Source organism: Henckelia pumila, chromosome 4, assembly GCF_033568475.1.
Source record: "Henckelia pumila isolate YLH828 chromosome 4, ASM3356847v2, whole genome shotgun sequence".
NCBI lineage: Eukaryota > Viridiplantae > Streptophyta > Magnoliopsida > Lamiales > Gesneriaceae > Henckelia > Henckelia pumila.
The window spans coordinates 183,198,368-183,219,394 of NC_133123.1; the positions used below are offsets into that span (position 1 = coordinate 183,198,368).

The 21,027-nt window shown below is 38.7% G+C and overlaps 1 protein-coding gene and 1 long non-coding RNA gene across 2 annotated transcripts in view; both read left to right on the forward strand.

The window, feature by feature from the left end:
* The window catches only part of LOC140862412 (uncharacterized), a 34,261-nt gene extending 19,245 nt beyond the window's left edge, over positions 1-15,016 (forward strand). Inside the window, exons 2-7 of the mRNA XM_073265433.1 lie at positions 11,286-11,556; positions 11,889-12,008; positions 12,303-12,756; positions 13,199-13,351; positions 13,736-13,913; positions 14,205-15,016. Of these exons, the coding sequence (XP_073121534.1) occupies positions 11,286-11,556; positions 11,889-12,008; positions 12,303-12,756; positions 13,199-13,351; positions 13,736-13,913; positions 14,205-15,016 (1,988 nt within the window). The remainder of the gene's footprint in view (positions 1-11,285; positions 11,557-11,888; positions 12,009-12,302; positions 12,757-13,198; positions 13,352-13,735; positions 13,914-14,204) is intronic.
* Positions 15,017-16,333: 1,317 nt separating this feature from the next.
* On the forward strand, positions 16,334-19,505 carry LOC140867721 (uncharacterized). The gene is made up of 3 exons (XR_012145243.1): positions 16,334-16,489; positions 18,422-18,564; positions 18,811-19,505. It is a non-coding gene; the product is annotated as an uncharacterized lncRNA (long non-coding RNA).
* Positions 19,506-21,027: the final 1,522 nt, after the last annotated feature.

Below are 21,027 nucleotides of genomic sequence, written 5' to 3' on the forward strand. Positions count from 1 at the left end.
TCCTCTGTCTCATATTCAGCTCTGCTTGAGAAAACAAGTACTTAAGACTCTTATGGTCAGAAAAGATTTCGAAAGACTCACCATAAAGATAGTGACGCCAGATCTTCAGAGCAAAGACGATCGCAGCTAGTTCAAGATCATGGACCGGATAACGAGTCTCATGCGGTTTCAGCTGCCTTGATGCATACGCCACCACATGCTTATGCTGCATAAGAACACAACCCAAGCCTCGGTTAGAAGCATCACAATAGACTGTGAACCCTCCAGTACCCTTCGGAATAGAAAGAATTGGAGCACTGGTCAGCCTCCTCTTTAGATCAACAAAGCTAGCCTCACAATCTGGAGTCCAGACAAAAGGCGCATTCTTCTGAGTCAGCTGGGTAATAGGCTTGGCAATAGACGAGAAACCCTCTATGAAATGACAGTAATAACCAGCTAAACCCATGAAGCTTCGGATCTCAGGTACTGATGTCGGTCTAGGCCAATTCATAACCGCTTCGATTTTGCTGGGATCGACAGAAATCCCATCTTCAGAAATAATATGACCGAGAAAGACAACTTGATCTAACCAGAATTCGCATTTCGATAGCTTGGCAAAAAACTGCTCAACTCGCAAAATCTGCAAGACGATTCTCAAGTGCTCTGCATGGTCAGTACGGTTCTTCGAGTAGATAAGAATATCATCGATGAAAATAATGACGAACTCATCTAAATAACGCTGAAAGATACGGTTCATCAAACCCATAAAAACAGCTGGAGCGTTAGTCAAACCAAACGGCATGACTATAAACTCAAAGTGACCATACCTCGTTCTGAATGCGGTCTTAGGAACATCTTCCTCTCGCACTCTCAGCTGATGGTAGCCTGACCTCAGATCAATCTTAGAGTAGACAGAAGAACCCTGCAGTTGATCAAACAAGTCATCTATTCGGGGTAAAGGATATCTGTTCTTAACTGTAGCCTGATTCAATTGGCGGTAGTCGATACAGAGCCGCATAGAACCATCCTTCTTCCGAACGAATAGAACAGGAGCACCCCAAGGCGATACACTAGGTCTGATGTATCCCTTGGCAATCAAATCCTCAAGCTGCTCCTTCAACTCTCTCAATTCAACAAGTGTCATACGATAAGGAGCTTTTGAAATAGGTTGAGTACCTGGCACTAAGTCAATGCTAAATTCGACTTCTCGAATGGGTGGCAATCCAGGAACATCTTCCGGAAACACAACAGCAAAATCTCTAACCACTGGTAAGTCAACCAAAGCTGGGCTAGATTTCAGTACATCAACCGCATAAACCAAAAATCCTTCTGCACCTCTCTGTAACAAACGAGTCATAGATAACACTGAAATCAAAGGAATTCTAGATCGAGAACCCTTACCAAAGAATTTCCACTCGTCTGCCATTTCAGGTCTGAACCTGACAACCTTCAGAAAACAATCAACTGTCTCCCTGTACTTGGTTAAAGCATCTATCCCGACAATACAATCAAAATCTGACAGTCCAAGTACAATACAGTCGAATTCTAACAAATTTCCCTCAAAACAAAGTTCACAGTTCCTGACTAGTCGGACAGAAACAATTCCTCCACCCAAAGGTGAAGTAACAGCTACTACAGTAGGCAACAATTCAGTTGGCAAAGCATGCAATAACACATATTTCTCAGAGATAAAGGAATGGGAAGCACCTGTATCTATCAAGACATGAGCAGAATGACCGAAAATCGAACATTTACCTGCTATGACATCGTCAGGTGCTGCCTGAGCCTGATCCTCTGTCAATGCAAAGACTCGTGCTTGCTGTCTCGGAGGCTGATTTGCACTAGAGCTACCTCCTTGTCTGTTCTGCTGTTGCTGGGGTTGGAAAGAGTGTACTGCAGATGACTACCTCTCCGGCTGAGCTGCAGGTCTAGACGAACTCCCACTCTGAGCTCTATCTCTATTACGTTGAGGGCACACTTTAGAGAAATGTCCCGGTTGCTGACATGTGTTACAATTGCCGAAGACTCCCACACACTGATCCGGTGAGTGTTTTCCTCCACACTTGCTGCAGTACAAGGATGATGACCCAGAACTCGGTCCTGAACCGAATTGCTTCGAACCACTGGAGCTGGACGAACTGTTCCCCTGTCTCTTGAACTGTTTACCTCTTGCCTTGTACTGATCCTTTCTGTTTCCCCCACTGTTTCCACCTTCATACCTCTGCTGCTGGTTCTGATGTTGAGGTGGCTGATTCTGGTACTGAGATGGTTGGTTCTGATACTGCCTCTGCTGCTGAGGTGCCCCCTGATTACCTCTTTGCCTCCACAAGCCTGCTTCTGCTCCCTTTGCATAATTCATGGCATCCGCAAAGTTGCTAGGCCTGTTGGTGTTAACCAACGTGAAGACATCGGGGTTCAACCCGTTGATGAACTGATCTGCCTTAGCTTCTTCATCTCCGGCAATTAGCGGTGCAAAACGCAACAGACTATCGAACTTAGCCACGTACTCTTCAATGTTCAGATTCCCTTGCCTCAGATTTGCAAACTCTGCTCCCTTATCCTTACGATACGAGATAGGGAAAAACCGCTTATAAAACTCAGATTTAAAAAGAGTCCAAGTAACCTCTGTACCTCTACTCTCAATTGCTTTCTTCGTCATGATCCACCAGCTCTTAGCACCACCACGAAGCTGATGAATTACTAACCTGATTCGGCGGTCATCTGTGTAGTCAATGGAATCAAACAACTGATCCATATCATCCAACCAACTCTCACAGTCAACTGGATTTTCTGAACCCATCAACAATGACGGATTGAACGACTGAAACCTCTTCAGCAAGGTTTCCATAGGAGTCGCTGAAGCATCCAACTGATCAACCTCAGTGCTAGCTTGCTCGGTCGTAGGGATAACTGGTGGTGTGTTTCTGTTTATCACTCGACGAGGACCCATCTAATAATCAAAGGTTAGCACACGAGATATCTCAATTGCTACCGTCAGTACCCTTACAACCGCTTGGAATACCGAATACCAGTCGAGAACAGAAACAGTTATATCTCAAGTAGATCATGCTTTATTAATTTAAATCACACAACCATGTAATTCAAATAATGCTCAAACAATAAAGCATGCTCGCATGGAATTAAGTACACAATTAAATAATTCAAACACATGCGAGGAGTCATTGCACACAGACTCAATCTACCCCGCTCACTCTAGTTCGACCAAGAATCTTAACGCTTTGATACCACTTAATGTGAGACCTCGATTCTAATCATCTAATCTCAGAATAAACAATAATTACGCATAAAAGATCTAAGATTAAAAGAAAAGTTTTTTTTTTTTTTTTTTTTTTACACAGGGTGACGCGCGGGTGCGCATACAGACCTGCCCGGGCCTCCGAGAAAGGGAGCAGAACGCGCGGGCGCTCCTCACCAGGCGCGGGCGCACATGACCTGCTGTTTTAGCTCAAAATAAGGCTCCAAAATTGCAATCTAACACCCGGAAAGGCTCCGACATGATCCAACTAACACTTTTTCAACAACGAAGTATTCAATTACAAGAAAGAGTAGAACATGCATCAATTCTAAGTTTCAAAATCCAAAATACAAATCGAGTTCGAATACAAAACATATCAAGTTCGAGTTCTAACATGCTCCAATCTTAAACTAGATAAACATGCTAATTCGACTTCTAAACCGAGTCTCACTTCTACTACTTGCCCTCAAAGCTAACCATGCCTCTTCTGACTTGTTCCTGCCCCACCTGTTGCCAAGTACACATATAAAACAAAGCAACAGCCGGATAACCGGTGAGAACGACATTCCCAGTAAAAGCAACATAACAAGTAATACAAGTAACAAACATGCTTTCAATACAATAACGAAATCAGTAACATCGTAATGAATGCATGTCTTTAAACAGGGATATTAAATATGATAACGAGGGATTGCAGCTGTGCCTTTGGGATCCCGAGGGTAAGATCACGTAACAACTCACCGACTCTCCCAATCGAGGTGGTGCCACGTATCTCACTCCTCTAGACTTTGAGCAACTATAATGAGTATGCTAGCACCAGACGAAACGACTACGACCTGGGCCACTCAATCATAGTTTCCAAATGTTTAAACAAAAAGGGCGGTTCTGCCCGCTGAAAACAAGATTGACTCAATATGAATGCATAACAGAAACATAAAACATAAGCCAAAACAATCAAACAAAACACAAGTTCCTCATGCTAGAACAAGTGTAGATGCAAGTACGTTATTTCAAAAGGGAAAACTCGAGAACCACAGTCCCGAGTATGCTATCCCGCTGCGATGACTGCTTTTACCTTTCAATGCAGTAGCTCCAACTCTGGATAAGCTACAAAAGAGATTGTATAAACAACTACACAATCTAACAACAACAAGGCAACGGTTCAAGGAAAACTCTTTATACCGTTCTTCGTCCAACTCTCGACGAACAATGCTGCTAACACAGGGCTCGACAAACTCCAACGAATCTGTAAGAATTCAAAAGTTGATCAACAACCACGATCACTCACACGCCAAGACTTCAATCAATACAAAAACGATTCGAAAACCCAAAAACTCAAACCGACGGCATAACGGCTATAAACTGAACAAACCGGAAATGCAGACAGAAGTTCAATACCGATATCAACTCATATCAATGCCCAAAACAACAATAACAAAGCAAACCCATCAATCTAAAAATCCACATTTTCGAAAATGGCTTCCAAAAATCATAACAAATCCGAACGTCGCTCTAATTCAAAACCGACAAATAATAAACGATCAGAACTCTGTCTAGAACAACATACTCGAATCTCGAACGATTCTAACAACATCCAAAAACTAGAATGTATCCGATCGTAGAAGAACTTACAATATAACAGAGCTCTCACTGCAGTGATCGATAATCTGCCTTCAGAAATAAATTCCAACGGCCGGATCGAGCTCGGGATGAAATCTGGAAGCTTGAAGAATCGATTTCTTCAACAATGGAGGAGGGAGGCGTGAAGAGGAAGGTGATGGAGAAGAGAATGGGTCCAAAAGCCTTATAAATATCTATAAAAACCGATAATTGCGTTTTAGTCCCTGAAAAATCCAATTTTTGCAAAAAGGACCCTGATCAAAATCAAACCGGCTCGAGAACTCTGTAATCTCTGATTAACTCAAATAAATTCAATTAAGATAAAAACGGGGCGTTACAATATCCTCAAGTGTCTGGATAGTCCGCTTTGACTGTCCGTCATCTTGAGGATGATATGTTGTACTCAGATGCAATTGAGTACCAAGAGCTTGCTGTAAGCTATGCCAAAAGTGTGATGTAAATCTAGGGTCTCGATCTGAAACGATAGATTTAGGCACACCAAGTAATCTTACCACTTCTCTGACGTAGATTTCTGCCATCTGATTATGTCTATACGTCATTTTGTACGGAATAAAGAATGCTGATTTCGTCAACCTATCATGGATGAACGTGGTAGCTGTATAACAAAATCTATAGAAATGTGATCCCATTTCCACTTTGGAATGGATAAACTATGCAATAGAGCACCTGGCTTTTTTCTTTCAGCTTTTACCTTTTGGAAATTCAGACATCTGGATACAAATTCAGTCACATCTGACTTCATCTGTTTCCACCAATATTGTAGCTTCAGATCATTATACATTTTTCTGCCACCATGATGAATACTAAATCTACTACTGTGAGCCTCTTTCAATATCTGCTGTTTCAAGTCTGAAACATCTGGAACAACAAGTCTGTTATTCACATATAAAACATCATCAACACTGACCTGATATTCTGATTGATGTCCAGATCTGACCATATCAATCGATTTCTGAATATTCTGATCAAATTTACGTGCTTCTTTGATTCGTATCAACAGCTCTGGCTCAGCTTTAATAGAAAAAACTCTGATAGACTGCATATCTATTTCAAATACTAATCCAGAAATACAACAATCTTCTACCATGCGAGATACACCTATCGTAGACAAGGACAAAGAGCATACCTATCTACCTAAGGCATATGCAACTGCATTGAATTTCCCTGGATAGTATTTAATCTCGCAATTGAAATGTTTCAGTAAATCTAGCCATCTACGCTGCCTCATATTCAATTTTGACTGCGAAAGCAGATATTTTAAACTTTTGTGATCAGAATAGATTTCAAACTTCTCACCATAAAGATAATGTCGCCATATCTTCAATGCAAAGATGATAGCAACTAGCTCCAAATCATGGATAGGATACCGAGTCTCGTGTGGCTTTAACTGTCTCGAAGCATAAGAGATAACATGACCTCACTGTATAAGCACACAATCCAAACCTCTGTGAGAAGCATCATAATATACAACAAAATCATCCGTACCTAATGGAATCGTCAAGACAGGTGCACTTGTAAGCATCTTCTTCAATTCTAAGAAACTAGCTTCACAAGCTTCAATCCAGACATATGGCTTATTTTTTAAGTCAATTGCATAATAGGCTTGGCAATACTAAAAAAATCTCTGATAAATCTGCGGTAGTATCATGCTAAGCCCATAAAACTCCGTATTTCTGGTACTGATGTAGGTCTAAGACAATTCAGTACAGCCTTTACCTTGCTTGGATCCACTGAAATACCATCACTTGAAATGATATGCCCAAGAAACACAACTTTCTGCAACCAAAATTCACATTTCGATAACTTGGCATATAATTTTTTAGTTCTCAAAGTCTGTAATACGATTCGGAGATGTTCAACATGATCATGCACATTCTTGGAATAGATCAAAATATCATCAATAAAAATAATGACAAAGTGATCCAAGTATTTCTGAAATACTCTATTCATTAATCCCATAAATACTACAGGAGCATTGGTTAAACCAAAAGGCATGACAATAAATTCATAATGACCATACCTCATTCTGAAATTAGTTTTAAGGATATCTACATCTCGTACCCTCAGCTGATGATATCCAGATCTCAAATCAATCTTAGAATAGATAGATGAACCTTGCAACTGATCAAATAAATAATCTATTCTAGGCAGTGAATATTTATTATTTATCGTTACCTTGTTAAGTTGTCGATAATTGATACACAACCGCATAGAACCATCTTTCTTTTGTACAAATAGTACCGGAGCGCCCCAAGGTGAAACGCTTGGCCTAATGTACCCTATGGCCAGCAAATCTTTCAACTGATCCTTTAACTCCTTCAATTAAATAGGTGTCATTCTGTAAGGAGCTTTAGATATCGGTTGCGTACCTGGAATTAACTCAATACTGAAGTCTATTTCTAGAACTGGAGGCAAACCAGGAATTTCATCAGGAAATATATCAGCAAATTCATGCACCACTGGGATATCTGTCACCGCTAGACTGGATTTCAATACATCTACTGCATAAATAAAAAATCCTTCTGCCCCTATATGCAATAAACGGGTCATAGATAACACAGATATCAAAGGGATCTTGGCTCAAGAACCCTTACCATAGAATTTCCACCTAGCTGTTATTTCTGGTCTAAATCTGACCACTTTCTGGAAACAATCTACAGTCTCCCTGTACTTGGTTAACATGTCTATACCAATAATACAATCGAAATCAGATAATCCAAGTACTATACAATCCAAATCAATCACATTCCCGTCATATTTTAGTGCACAATTTTGAATCATTCTAACAGATACAATGCCTTCACCCAAAGGGGAAGAAATAGAAACAACAGCAGGCAATGGCTCAGATGATAAAGAATGCATCATAACAAATTTTTCAGATATGAATGTATGTGATGAACCTGTATCTATCAAAACATAGGCAGGATAACCATAAATAGAGCAGTTACCTACTATGACATCGTCAGGTGCTGCCTGAGCCTGATCCTCAGTAAGTGCAAATACTCGAGCCTATTGCCTAGGAGGTTGAGTCACAGTCTGGCTTCCTCCTAGTCTGGTTTGTTGTTGTGGCTGGAATGAATGCACTGATTGCCTTTCTTCTTGGGGAAGTGGTCGAGAAGAACTTGCACCAGTGGTTCTGTCTGTTGCTCTTTGAGGACACACCTTGGCATAGTGACCTGGTTGGTGACAAATATTACAACTACCTGATACTCCTTTGCACTGCTCAGTAGCATGTCTTCCACCACACTTACCACAAAACACTCCTGAATCACTGGACCTCTGTCTTGCACCATACTGTCTCTGGCCACTAGAACTAGAAGAACTACTTCCAGACTTCTTGAATTGCTTCCCTTTAGGCCTGAATCTAGAATCCTTTCTGCCACTGCTTCCTCCCTCAAACCTGGGAGATGGTTGCTGAAACTGTGGCTGATTCTGTGGCACTGATGCTGATACTGGCTGTTGAGGTGGCTGTGGAATGAACGGTACTCCTCTTTGTCTTACTAAACCTGCTTCTGCTCCCTTAGCTTTATTCAGTGCTTCAGCAAAGTTATTGGGTCGTCCACTATTCACCAGAGTAAACACATCTGGATTGAGACCATTAATAAACTGGTCCGCCATAGCTTCATCAGTCGCTGCTATATGTGGGGAAAACTTCAAAAGACTTGAAAATTTGGCCACATATTCGTCAATGTTCATATTGCCTTGCCTCAGATTGGCAAATTCAGCACCCTTATCTTAATAGTAAGAGACTGGAAAGAAACGTTGATAGAAATCAGTTTTAAAGATAGTCCAGGTGATAGTCATACCTCAATGTTCCAAAGCCCTTTTTGTAGTAATACACGAGCTCTTGGCAACTTCTTGAAGTTGATGTATTACAAGTCTGATACGACAATCATCTGAATAATCAAGCGAGTCAAACAACTGTTCAATATCTTCCAGCCAATTCTCACAGTCAACTTAATTTTCTGTTCCTTTCAGTGTTGGCGGTTTAAACGACTGAAATCGTTTCAGCAGTGTTTCCATCGGTGTAGCAGTAACATCCATAGGATCAATATATGTACTACCCTATGTATTCTTAGGCTCAACCACTGGCTGTGGTACATTCGGCTGTTCTGGCTGAGGAATAGCCACTGTCTGTCTAGTCACCGGTGCTTTACGGGGAGGCATATTTGATTGTCAAATAGATTAGTGCATAAACAATATCATATTTTGAAATTCATTCCATCCTTCTCTGATTAGCATTCTCATGCGTTCTCATAAGAATTCAGGTTCTGATCGAGGATAATCTGGAACACAATTGCATATAGAGCATGCAGTAGCAATGAAAGCACATAATCATGCAATCACATAATTCGTGCAATAAGAAAACATGCTCACATATAATGCACATAATCAGATACAACATGTAATCTTATGTAATATAAAGCAATCAGACAGACTCAATCTACCCCGCTCATTCACTTCTATCTCAGTCCAAAACCTATGCTATGATACCACCTGTTGTGGGGACTTCGAGTGCTAATTTCAATTCTTAACGTATAATCTATGTTAATCTCGGTCGGGCAACAAGGTAAGAAGCAAACCAATTTTTTTTTAAGCGCGTCCATGGCTCGGGCCAAGGTACCCATGGTGCCTTGGTTAGGCGCGGCCGCGACTTTTGGGCTGAACGGGCGCGCCTAGGCCTCGGATTCCACTCCTAAACAGCTGAAAAATGAAGGTTTTGCCCCTGTTTTGAATCTCAAACATCATCTAACTTTTAAAACATGATATATGCTTCAAAATCTAAGAAAAAGCATGCACATCCATGAGCTAACCAAGCAACTAAACATGCAACTTGATATACAACCCACAAGATCTTACATTATTCTTAATCTTGAAAAACATACAAGTCTTTATGTTCAAGTGTTCAAAGTACAACACATATACCTTGATGCGATCATAGATAGCTCACATGTGGATCGAGTGGCAAGGGGAGTTCGAGAGTTGCCACACGGACCAATCACAAGGAGTCGAGCTAATAAATTCAAGAAGGCACTTCAAATGTTGGTGTTAAATTATCAAGATGGAGTTGGAGCACTTGAAGATCAATTTGGAAGTTGCCTATGTGTTCTTGAAGTGTTCGGAGTCAAAAACAGTGATGAAAATAGCATTGAGGCAGAAGAGGTCTCGCTTGAGCGTAACCAAGTCTCACTCGAGAGAGCGCATTGAAAGTTTTCGGGTAGAGTCTTTCTCGCTCGAGCGAGCATCCACTTTCGATCGAGCGAGCGCAGAGGCAAGTGCAAGGCAGAGACTTCCTCTCTCGAGAGAGCATGCACCTCCGCTCGAGCGAGCGAGTTTTTTTGGAAATTTACACACACTTCGGCATGTTGTGTGTGTGTTCGGGATTTTGATATTTTGATGTTATTTTCCTATTTTTGAGAGTTTTAATTATACTAGGAAACTTTCTAGATGATATCTTTGATATCTTTAGACTATATTTTGCATTATCTTTTATTTTTGATTGTAAACTATAAATACTTTTGTTTATTTCATTAATAATAATTAAGATTCAGTTTATACAAAAAAGTTATTGAAATTCTCTCAAAAATTTTATTCAAAGCATTGCTTTGCTCTTCAAATCAAACTTTTTTCAGTTTAATTACTTGGAAGCGTTTGTCAATTGTTTCTCACTGAAGATTGTTAGATACAAGTTATCTGAAGGTTTTCTTTGGTTTCAATTATCGTGATTTCTGTTGTTAATCGTACTGTCGGTTAAAGGTGGAAATCCAAAATCCTATCAATTTTACATGTTTCAAAGATTGGGAAAAACTTTGAATCTTTTGTTTATTGATTATAGGGTGCGATTCAAATTGTAATCGTGTTTGCTAATCTTACACATCAAGATTCATATCATTTGGTATCACAGCCAAGGTTTTGAATCAAGTAAGTATTTATCTTCATTTGTTCTTCGTTTTCTTCATGTTCGTCGTTCTTCATCCTTCGTTCTTCGTTCTTCGTCTATCTCATATCAAAATTTTGTGTCATTCTTTCAAACTTGTTATCCAAGTCTCGTGTCTTGTGCTACAAGTTGTAAATTCAAAAAAAAAGAGAAAAAATCGAAAATTTGAAAATTAAAAGCTTCGAAAAAAAAGAGGAAAGCAAAATAACTTGTGGCCAATTTCTTTGTCTTTATTCATCCTTGAAGCGAGTCAGAGTCAAGTTGTCCATAAAATTCCCACTTGTGTTTGTGCAATCTTTGTGGGTCAATTTTCAAGTGTCTAAAAGTTTTAAACTTGAAGGTTTGAATTTTATTCTACAAAGAAAAGCCTCTCCATAAATTTGAGTGAAAAAAGGAGTGATTGAGTGATTCGTTTGGAGTGAACTATGAGAATTTGTATGAGGAAGTTTATTACTAACGATTTTCTTGCAGGTACCATGAATCCCAATAAAGATGTTAGTGAGAGTGTGAACCAAGGAATTTCCAAGGTTCAAATGGATGCGTTTATGGGGCAGTTGACTAGGGTGATGAGATCGGAGTTAGAGCCTCTTCATGAGAGGATGAGTAAGTTGGAGGAGAGTAGTGGTAGTGGAAAAAAAATAAAAATAGGAAGGGGAATGATTTTGAAGACGATGAGGAAAGTTTTGATGAAAATTGGGATGAGGAGAGAAGAGTACATGGGGGTAGACATAGTCAAGAAGAGGTGAGAGGAAAATATACGGAGGGCAGTAAGGAGGATGGGAATATTAGTAGCATTAAGATGAAAATTCCAGCGTTTCATAGGAAATCTGACCCAGAGGCGTATCTGGAATGGGAGAAGCGTGTAGAGTTTGTGTTTGATTGCCATCACTATTCTGATCTTAAGAAAGTGAGGTTGGCAGTGGTTGAGTTTGTAGACTATGCATTAATCTGGTGGGATCAATTAGTGACCACTAGAAGAAGGTGTGGAGAGCCGCCTATTGAGACATGGGAGGAGATGAAGCATGTCATGAAGAAGTGTTTTGTTCCTAACCATTATTATCGTGAAATGTACAGGCGTCTTCAAACTTTGAGGCAGGGTCCAAGGAGCGTGGAGGATTACAACAAGGAGTTGGAGACCAAGTTGATCCGGACCAACATTAAGGAGGATAATGAAGCTACAATGGACAGATTTTTGTGTGGTTTGAATAGAGAAATCCAAGACCAAGTGGAGCTTCGCCACTGTTTTGATTTGGATGAGATGGTGCAGACGGCCATGAAGGTGTAGCAACAGCTCAAGAGAAGAGGAGCTGACCGATTTCCTTCAGGTGGAGGATCGTCGACTTCTTGGCGTCCAAACTTTGCAAAACGGGAGGACAACAAGCCGTTGTTCAAACCTAAATCTGACACCAAATCGGAGGCACCAAAGCAAGTTATTAAAGGTAGATCTGAAACTTCTAATACTCGATCTAGATATATTAAATGTTTTAGGTGTCAAGGTATTGGCCATCTTTCTAGCCAGTGCCCAAATAAGAAATTGATGATTATTAATGCTTGTGGTGATGTGGAGTCAGAGAGTGAGGAGGAAAATTATGAGAATATGCCTGCATTGTTAGATCCTGATGATGAGGATGGGTTCGATGCTGTTGTTGGTGAGTTATTGGTGAGTAGGAGAGTGTTACATGCACAACCTAGAGAGGAAGAGGAGAGTCAGAGAAAAAATCTTTTTCATACTCGTTGTTTTGTGAATGGGAAGGTGTGCAGTCTTATTATTGATGGGGGTAGTTGCACCAATGTAGCGAGTTGCGAACTTGTGGAAAAATTGGGGTTGTCTCTTTTGAAGCATCCTCAACCATATAGGTTGCAATGGTTTAATGAATGTGCGGAGGTGAAAGTTAATAGGCGAGTTGTGGTGCCATTTTCCATTGGCAAATATGTTGATGAGGTTTTGTGTGATGTGGTCCCTATGCAAGCGTGTCATATTGTATTGGGTAGACCATGGCAGTTTGATAGGAGAGTGGTTCATGATGGCTTTAAAAATAAATATTCGTTTGTAATGAAAAAAGAGTCCATTGTATTGTTGCCTGTGACTCCAAAACAAGTGTTGGAGGATCAAATGAAAAAGAAAAATAGAGATGAGGCCGAAAAAAAGAGTGAACAAAAAAGTGAGATGACCTTAGAAAAAAAGAATGATGAAAAAAAAAATATGAAAAAAAAGTTGAGCGAAAAGAGGATGAAAAAAATATATATATATAGCCCAAAAGAGTGAGTTGAGAGATGTTATGAGTTCTCAAATTCCACTTGTTTTGATGATTTATAAGGAGATACTCCTTAACACAAGTGATATAGCCGGAGATCTTCCGAGCGTTGTTGTTTCTCTATTGCAGGAATTCGATGATTTATTTTTGGAGGAGCTAACTCAAGGATTACCACCTTTGAGAGGAATTGAACACCAAATTGATTTGGTACCCGAGAGTGAATTGCCGAATCGTCCAGCTTATAGGAGCAATCCGGAGGAAACTAAGGAGTTGCAACGACAGGTAAGTGAGCTTTTAGATAAAGGTTTTGTGCGTGAGTCGATGTCACCATGTGATGTACCTGTGTTGCTAGTACCTAAAAAGGATGCATCTTGGCCTATGTGTGTTGATTGTAGAGCTATAAATAACATTACCATTAAGTATAGGCATCCTATTCCTAGACTTGATGATATGTTAGATGAATTGCATGGTGCTTGTGTGTTTAGAAAAATTGATCTTATAAGTGGTTATCATCAAATTAGGATGAGAGAGGGAGATGAGTAGAAAAATGCATTTAAAACAAAAAATGGGTTGTATGAATGGATGGTTATGCCTTTTGGTTTGACTAATGCACCTAGTACTTTCATGTTTTTAATGAATCATGTTTTGCGTGCATATATTGGGAAGTTTGTGGTTGTCTATTTTGATGATATATTGGTATATAGCAAAAACTTAGATGATCATGTGGAACACTTGAGAGTTGTTTTAATCACATTGCATGTTGAACATTTATATGCTAACCTGAAGAAATGTGTGTTTTGTACAAGCGAACTCGTGTTTCTTGTTTTTGTTGTGAGTGCACAAGGTGTGAGAGTTGATGAAGAAAAGGTAAATGTTATTCGAGATTGGCCAACGCCTACTTCTATTGGTCAAGTTCGAAGTTTTCATGGTCTTGCGAGTTTTTACAGGAGATTCGTGAAGGATTTTAGCACATTGGCGGCGCCTATGACTGCGATCATTAAGAAAAACGTTCCATTCCATTGGGGCGAGGAGCAAGAGAAGTCTTTTAATATCATTAAGCAAAAGTTTATTAATGCTTCTTTACTTGTTTTACCTGATTTTACTAATATGTTTGAAATTGAATGTGATGTATCAGGTGCAGGAATTGGAGGCATTTTGATGCAAGGGGGAAAGCCAGTGGCGTACTTCAGCGAGAAATTGAGTGGAGCGTCTTTGAACTATCCTACCTACGACAAGGAGTTCTATGAGTTGGTGAGGGTACTCGAGACATGGCAACATTATTCGAGGCCAAAAGAGTTCGTGATTCATACGGATCATGAGTCTTTGAAGCATCTCAAGGGGAAGCAAAAGTTGAATAAAAGACATGCCAAATGGGTAGCGTTCGTAGAAACTTTTCCTTATGTAATCAAGTACAAGCAAGGTAAGGAGAATGTAGTGGCGGATGCATTGTCAAGAAGGTACGTGCTTTTAACTACTTTAGATTCTAAATTTTTGGGGTTTGAGCATGTGAAAGCGTTGTATGTGAGTGATGTTGATTTTGGAGAGATTTATGAGTCATGTATGCATGGTCCAAAGGATAAATTTTACTTGCATGATGACTATTTGTTTAAAGAGGATAAATTGTGCATTCTTAAGTCTTTAATTAGGGAGTTACTTGTTAGGGAATCACATAGTGGTGGTTTAATGGGGCATTTTGGTGTGGATAAGACATATCAAATTTTGCATGAACATTTTTATTGGCCTCATATAAAGCACGATGTTGAAAGAATGTGTGAGCGGTGTGTGACTTGTAAGAAAGCAAAGTCTAGATCACAACCACATGAGTTATATACTCCACTTCTTGTACCTAAAGAACCATGGGTAGAAATTTCTATGGATTTTGTTCTTGGGTTACCGAGGTCTAAGAAGTGGAGGGATTCTATTTATGTTGTGGTTGATAGGTTTTAAAAAATGGCACATTTTATTGCATGTCATAAATCAGATGATGCTTCGCATGTTGCAGATTTGTTCTTTAATGAGATTGTGAGGTTGCATGGCATGCCTAGAGTATTGTTTCTGATCGGGATACTCGATTTTTTAGTTACTTTTGGAAAACATTGTGGTGTAAACTTGGAACTAAGTTGTTGTTTTCTACTAGTTGTCATCCACAAACTGATGGACAAACTGAGGTAGTTAATAGAACTTTAGGGACATTGTCGCGCTCTATCATTAAAAAGAACTTGAAAAATTGGGAGGATTGTTTGCCATTTATTGAATTTGCTTATAATCGTAGTGTGCATTCTACTACGAGTTATTCACCTTTTGAAATTGTGTATGGTTTTAACCCATTGACTCCGTTGGATTTGATGCCGTTACCTATGAGTGAAAGGGTTAATATGGATGGCAAGAAGAAAGCTGAGTTTGTGAAGATTTTGCATGAGAAAGTACGTGCGAATATAGAGAAAAAGAATTTGCAGTATACCAAGCAAACGAATAAGGGAAGGAAGACGGTTGTATTTGAACCCAGTGATTGGGTCTGGTTGTGTAGTACCTAAAATTCAATCTACTAATTCGCATATATTAAATTAAATAAATGTTGTGGTTATTATTTTTAAGTTTAATTGATTTAAATTCATTATTTTAATTATGTGTTAATAGAATATTATTTATTTATTCAAATGATTTTATTGTACTAACTATTTAAGTAATGTTTTTTTATTGTTTAAGTTTATTTATTTAAATGATTTTATTGTGCAACTTATTTGTTAAATATTTTAAAGGTATAAGTTTGCATATTTAAATAATTTTAATTGTTTAGTTTATTCATTTAAATGATTTTAACTGTTTAGCTTATTTATTTAAAAGTTTTTATCGACGGTAAATTCCTAGATATTATTTCAAGAGTTACACATTTGTGAGAATTGAGTAAAATAATTCAAGTATTTACTTTTAAGATTTTCCAGGTGACCAAAATTGCCGTTGTAGCAATTTTTAAGCTTACTTGAGAATTTTCCAAAAACAAAATAGCAATTTCAAACCCGGACTAGTGATATCTAAATTATTTATTTCAATACTTGAATTTTTAAACATTAGGAATTTTGAAAGAAATAGTGTGTGTAGTGCAAGAATTGTTATAAGCAAGTAGCATTTTTTTAAAACTCGCTCACACACCTACTTTTATATACTTACACCTATACATACACAAACACCTACACTTAAAATTAAATATATTACAAAAGAAATAAACCCTAGCCTCCAACTCACACTCCCTCTCACGCCTCCTTCCATTTTTCCCTCTCCCTCATTTCCCTTCCCCATCGGCACCCACCTTCTTTTCTTCCTCCAAGCTTCTCCGGCCACCGCCGCCATCCAACAGCCTCCATAGCCGACCGGAGCTCAAGTTTAGGAGGTGCAACAGCTGTGTTAGCCGTACTCCAACTGGTTTCCATCGGCCCTTGCTCTCTCTTTTTTTTTAAGCATCTCAATCTAGGCAAGTATAGTCACTTCTTTGGACACCGAGCTAGCTATTTAGATTCTTGTGCTATAACGTTTGAAATATTTTGAAATTCTGGTGAAATGGATATGTTGAGGTTTGAATTTCTCAAGTCTTTCAGCCAAGTTCATGTAAATTTTTGAAATATGCTTGAGAATGAAGGTTTGAGAGTTGTATGGTGAAACTTGACTTGAGAAGTTGCATGCCCTATAATTCGAAATTTATATGGTTGCATGCCCTATAATTCGAAATTTACATGGTTTGAGGGCTGAGATTGAAGTGTGTTTGAGCATTTTGTTGATTCCCTTTTTGGCTTCATTGGTTGTTCACGAGTTTAATGCATTTTGGTGCATGATCATGTTGTTTTTGAATTGTGGAGTGGACATGTGGTTGACGGCTTCCTAGGTGCTTGTGTTAAGTCCTAAGACATGTCAATAGGTGTGTTTGGTGGTATGGAAGGAGGTATAGGTAAGGAAAAAGGGCATGGAGTTGATTCCTCAAAGTAGAAGTGAAGTAGGGTGATGGATTCTTTGGGCAGGGGTTACTGAATTCGGGGCAGGGGAGGCATCACATCTGGTCTGGTCATGTCTTGGGCTGGTCCTAGGTCAAGATTAAGACGTTGTGGTCACATCGGTATAAATTGGGCTCGATTTGGTTAAGATTTCAATAGGTTAAGGGTCATTTAAGTTGAAGGGTCGGAGCAGAAATTTTAAGAGCAAAGTGTGAGCTGTTGAGTGATTGAATAAACAGAATGTGTTGAGCAAAAATGGATGGGTGAGGTATGGTCCTAAGTCAAATTCATGATGTGATGGTCGCGTCGGTTCATTTTGGGAGCGAATCGAGTTAGTACTGGTCAAGTTAGGAATTTCTCAGGTTGAGATGTCTAGTGCAGAATTTTTGACAAGTTTGAGGGCTGTCCGGAAATCAATTTCGATCGGGTTGCTCGGGTGGTCTTTGGAGGTCATAACCTAGTCCTAGGGTTAGTTTGAAATGGTTAGCAAGTGTCGGTTCAAGTGGAATGGGATTCAGTTAAGGTAAGAAAGAGTTAAGGGTTTTACGATTTGTTTGCTCGGTTTAAGGCATGATTGAGGAAAGTTGAAGAATAAGTTGGACATTTAGCTTAGGGGCAGCCACTCACTCACCTAATACCCACATTTTTTAGTTGAGTTTCATTCCCTAAAGTTGCATATTCGTGTGCGTGAATCTCGTCTTCGAGCCAAATAAATGTTTACAAAGGGACTCATTTTTATTCATGCATGCTAAGTATTTTGTGTCGAGTCAAAGAAGGAAAAAGAAAATATATATTTTTTGAATTAAGTGAGTTGATTGTGACAAGACAGGGTATTGATGGGTTGGGAGATGCCTCACTCACTTGCCAAATATACGGGTAGAACGAGATCAGGAGACATCCCAGGATCCCTACAAAAAATAGATGTGTAGTGTGAGATCGGGAGAAATCTCGAAATCCCTACCAAATGATAGATAAAGAGGTAAGTCACATCGGGAGAAATCTCGGCATCTTGCCGGCATAGTGCACTGCAGCTACTGATTGATAAAAAACAGAGGGTCACAATTCAAGGATCTAAGTTTACAGTTTCAGTTTCAGTATCAATTTGACTCGTCTTAATTTAAATTCAGTTTCAGTCATGCATGAGGTTCAGTTAAGTTAAGAAAGTTCAAAGTTTTAAAGAGTGAGTTTCATTGTGTGCATTCATTTCATACAGTTAGTCTCATTCTCTTTTATCATACAACTTTTCAATTTAAGTTTCAAAGTATTATATGTACAGTACTTTAAGTATTGCCACAGGTATTTTTAACCCTTGTTATTTTACTGCATATACTTGCTGAGTCATTAAACTCATTATGCTTGCTTGGTGCAGGTTAAATAATCATTGAGATCGAGGGGCAGGACCATCGAGTGGACTGCGATGCGGGCACGACACATCCCTCCGACCTATGCTAGACTTCCGCAACAGTTTACTTTAATGCTTTAAAGTCTTCCATTTTTGTTGATTGGATAAATGTAAGCTTAAGAATTTATAGAATAGTTTGTTGGAATTTAAAGTCAAAAATGTTGAACTTTTGGATGTTTTATTTTCGGAAGATTATGATTATCGTATTTGTTTTTTTTTTTTGAGTGTATTCTATTTTTGAATTGCTGAGTGTGACAGGTTGGTTTTAAGTATTTTCAAATAAGTCATGGAAATTTTTTTATAAATCAGTATTTTCTTTATTATTTAATTTAGTTTAGAAGTGAGGGTCATTTCAGGTTGCATCTGAGAAAAGAGCGTTTTTCGGAGAAGAGACGTTCAAAGTTGTTACCTCGAGGGGATGGTCCTTTTCAAGTCGTGCAGAAAATCAACGACAATGCCTACAAACTAGATTTTTCAGGTGAGTATTACGTGAGTACTACATTTAATGTTTCTGACTTATCTTTGTTTGATGTAGGAGACAAACAAGATTTGAGGACAAATCATTTTTAAAAATGGGAGGATGATGCAATCATAGATAGATCACATGTGGATCGAGTGGCAAAGGGAGTTCGAGATCCATTGGAGTTTCCACGCGGACCAATCACGAGGAGTCGAGCTAATAAATTCAATAAGGCACTTCAAATGTTGATGTTAAATTATAAAGATGGAGTTGGAGCAATTGAAGATCAATTTGAAAGTTGCCTATCTGTTCTTGAAGTGTTGGGAGTCAAAAACAGTGAAGAAAATAGCATTGAGGCAGAAGAGGTCTCGCTCGAGCGCAACCAAATCTCGCTCGAGCGAGCGCATTGAAAGTTTTCGGGCAGAGTCTTTCTTGCTCGAGCGAGCGCACAGGCAAGTGCGAGGCAAAAACTTCCTCGCTCGAGCGAGCATGCACCTTCGCTCGAGCGAGCAAGTTTTTCCGAAAATTTACACACAATTTGGCATGTTGTGTATGTGTTCGGGATTTTGATATTTTGATGTTATTTTCCTATTTTTGAGAGTTTTAATTATACTAGGAAACTTTCTAGATGATATCTTTGATATCTTTAGCCTATATTTTGGATTATCTTTTATTTTTTATTGTAAACTATAAAAACTTTTGTTTATTTCATTAATAATAATTCAGATTCAGTTTATACAAAAAAATTATTGAAATTCTTTCAAGAATTTTATTCAAAGCTTTGCTTTGCTCTTCAAATCAAACTTTTTTACTTTAATTACTTGGAAGCGTTGTCGATTGTTTCTCACTGAAGATTGTCTGATACAAGTTATCTGAAGGTTTTTTTTGGTTTCAATTGTCGTGATTTCTGTTGTTAATCGTACCATCGGTTAAAGGTGGAAATCCAAAATCCTATCAATTTTACTTGTTTCCAAGATTGGGCAAAACTTTGGATCTTTTGTTTATTGATTAGAGGGTGCGATTCAAATTGTAATCGTGTTTGCTAATCTTACACATCAAGATTCATATCACAAGATCTAGATACAAATGTTGACATCAACTCTACTTCTTAAACCCAAAATCACCACATGCTAATCTTGTTATCTCGAGCTATTCACGACTTCTCTGCCCAGCTACTGCCCCACCTATTTCAATGCACACATACAAAACAAAGCAATAGCCGGATAATTCCGATGAAAAATATAATTCCCAGTATAAACGATATGAACCTGCAATAAAGCTAAGAAAAAATAAAATGTATGTTCCAAAGGATAGGATATCAAGTCTGATACAAAGAATTCTTGGTTCTTGGGATCCCGGAGAATAAAATCTTCAACTAACCATCGACTCTCCCTCTCGAGGTGGCGTCGAACATCTTAAATCCCTTGACTTTGGTACAATCATAGTAAGTCATCTAGCTCTAGGATTAAATCTATATCCATTGCCACTTACTACAACTTACCAAATGTCAATTGCAATCTAGGCCGCCAGGCCCTCTATGCGTCTTGTTTTTTGGCTCAATATGAATGCATAAGCAACTAATGCATTAAGCTATAATCCATATACAATAAACCAAAACCAAAACATATAACACATGCTAGACAACTAAGTGCACATTATACATACAAACAAGCAAATCAACTAAGCATACAAGTATGTGGTTTAGGGAATTCGAGAATTGTATCTATCTCGAATATTCTATCCCGTCATGGTTTTATCGATTTATACCTTTCAATGTCGAGTCTGAAAGTACTTGAAATCTAAAAACATAACATCAAGAACATATCTTAAAATCTGCTCAACTTTCCAACTCAATTATTCAAAGGCAAATGGTTTCAAACATTGTTCTTGTCTATTCCGATGTCGCCGCTAAATTCTCGAACTCGAAACACTATAAGAACAAGCTGAAATATATGATAACAAACCACTATATCAGCCTTTAATCTTATACATTTCTCAGCTGCAAGAACACTAAAAAAAATCATGATAATTTCTTGAACCGGCGGCGTAACGGTACAAAATCGGTAACCGAAACAATAACCAAATCAATTCTAACATCCAACCAACTTCATAT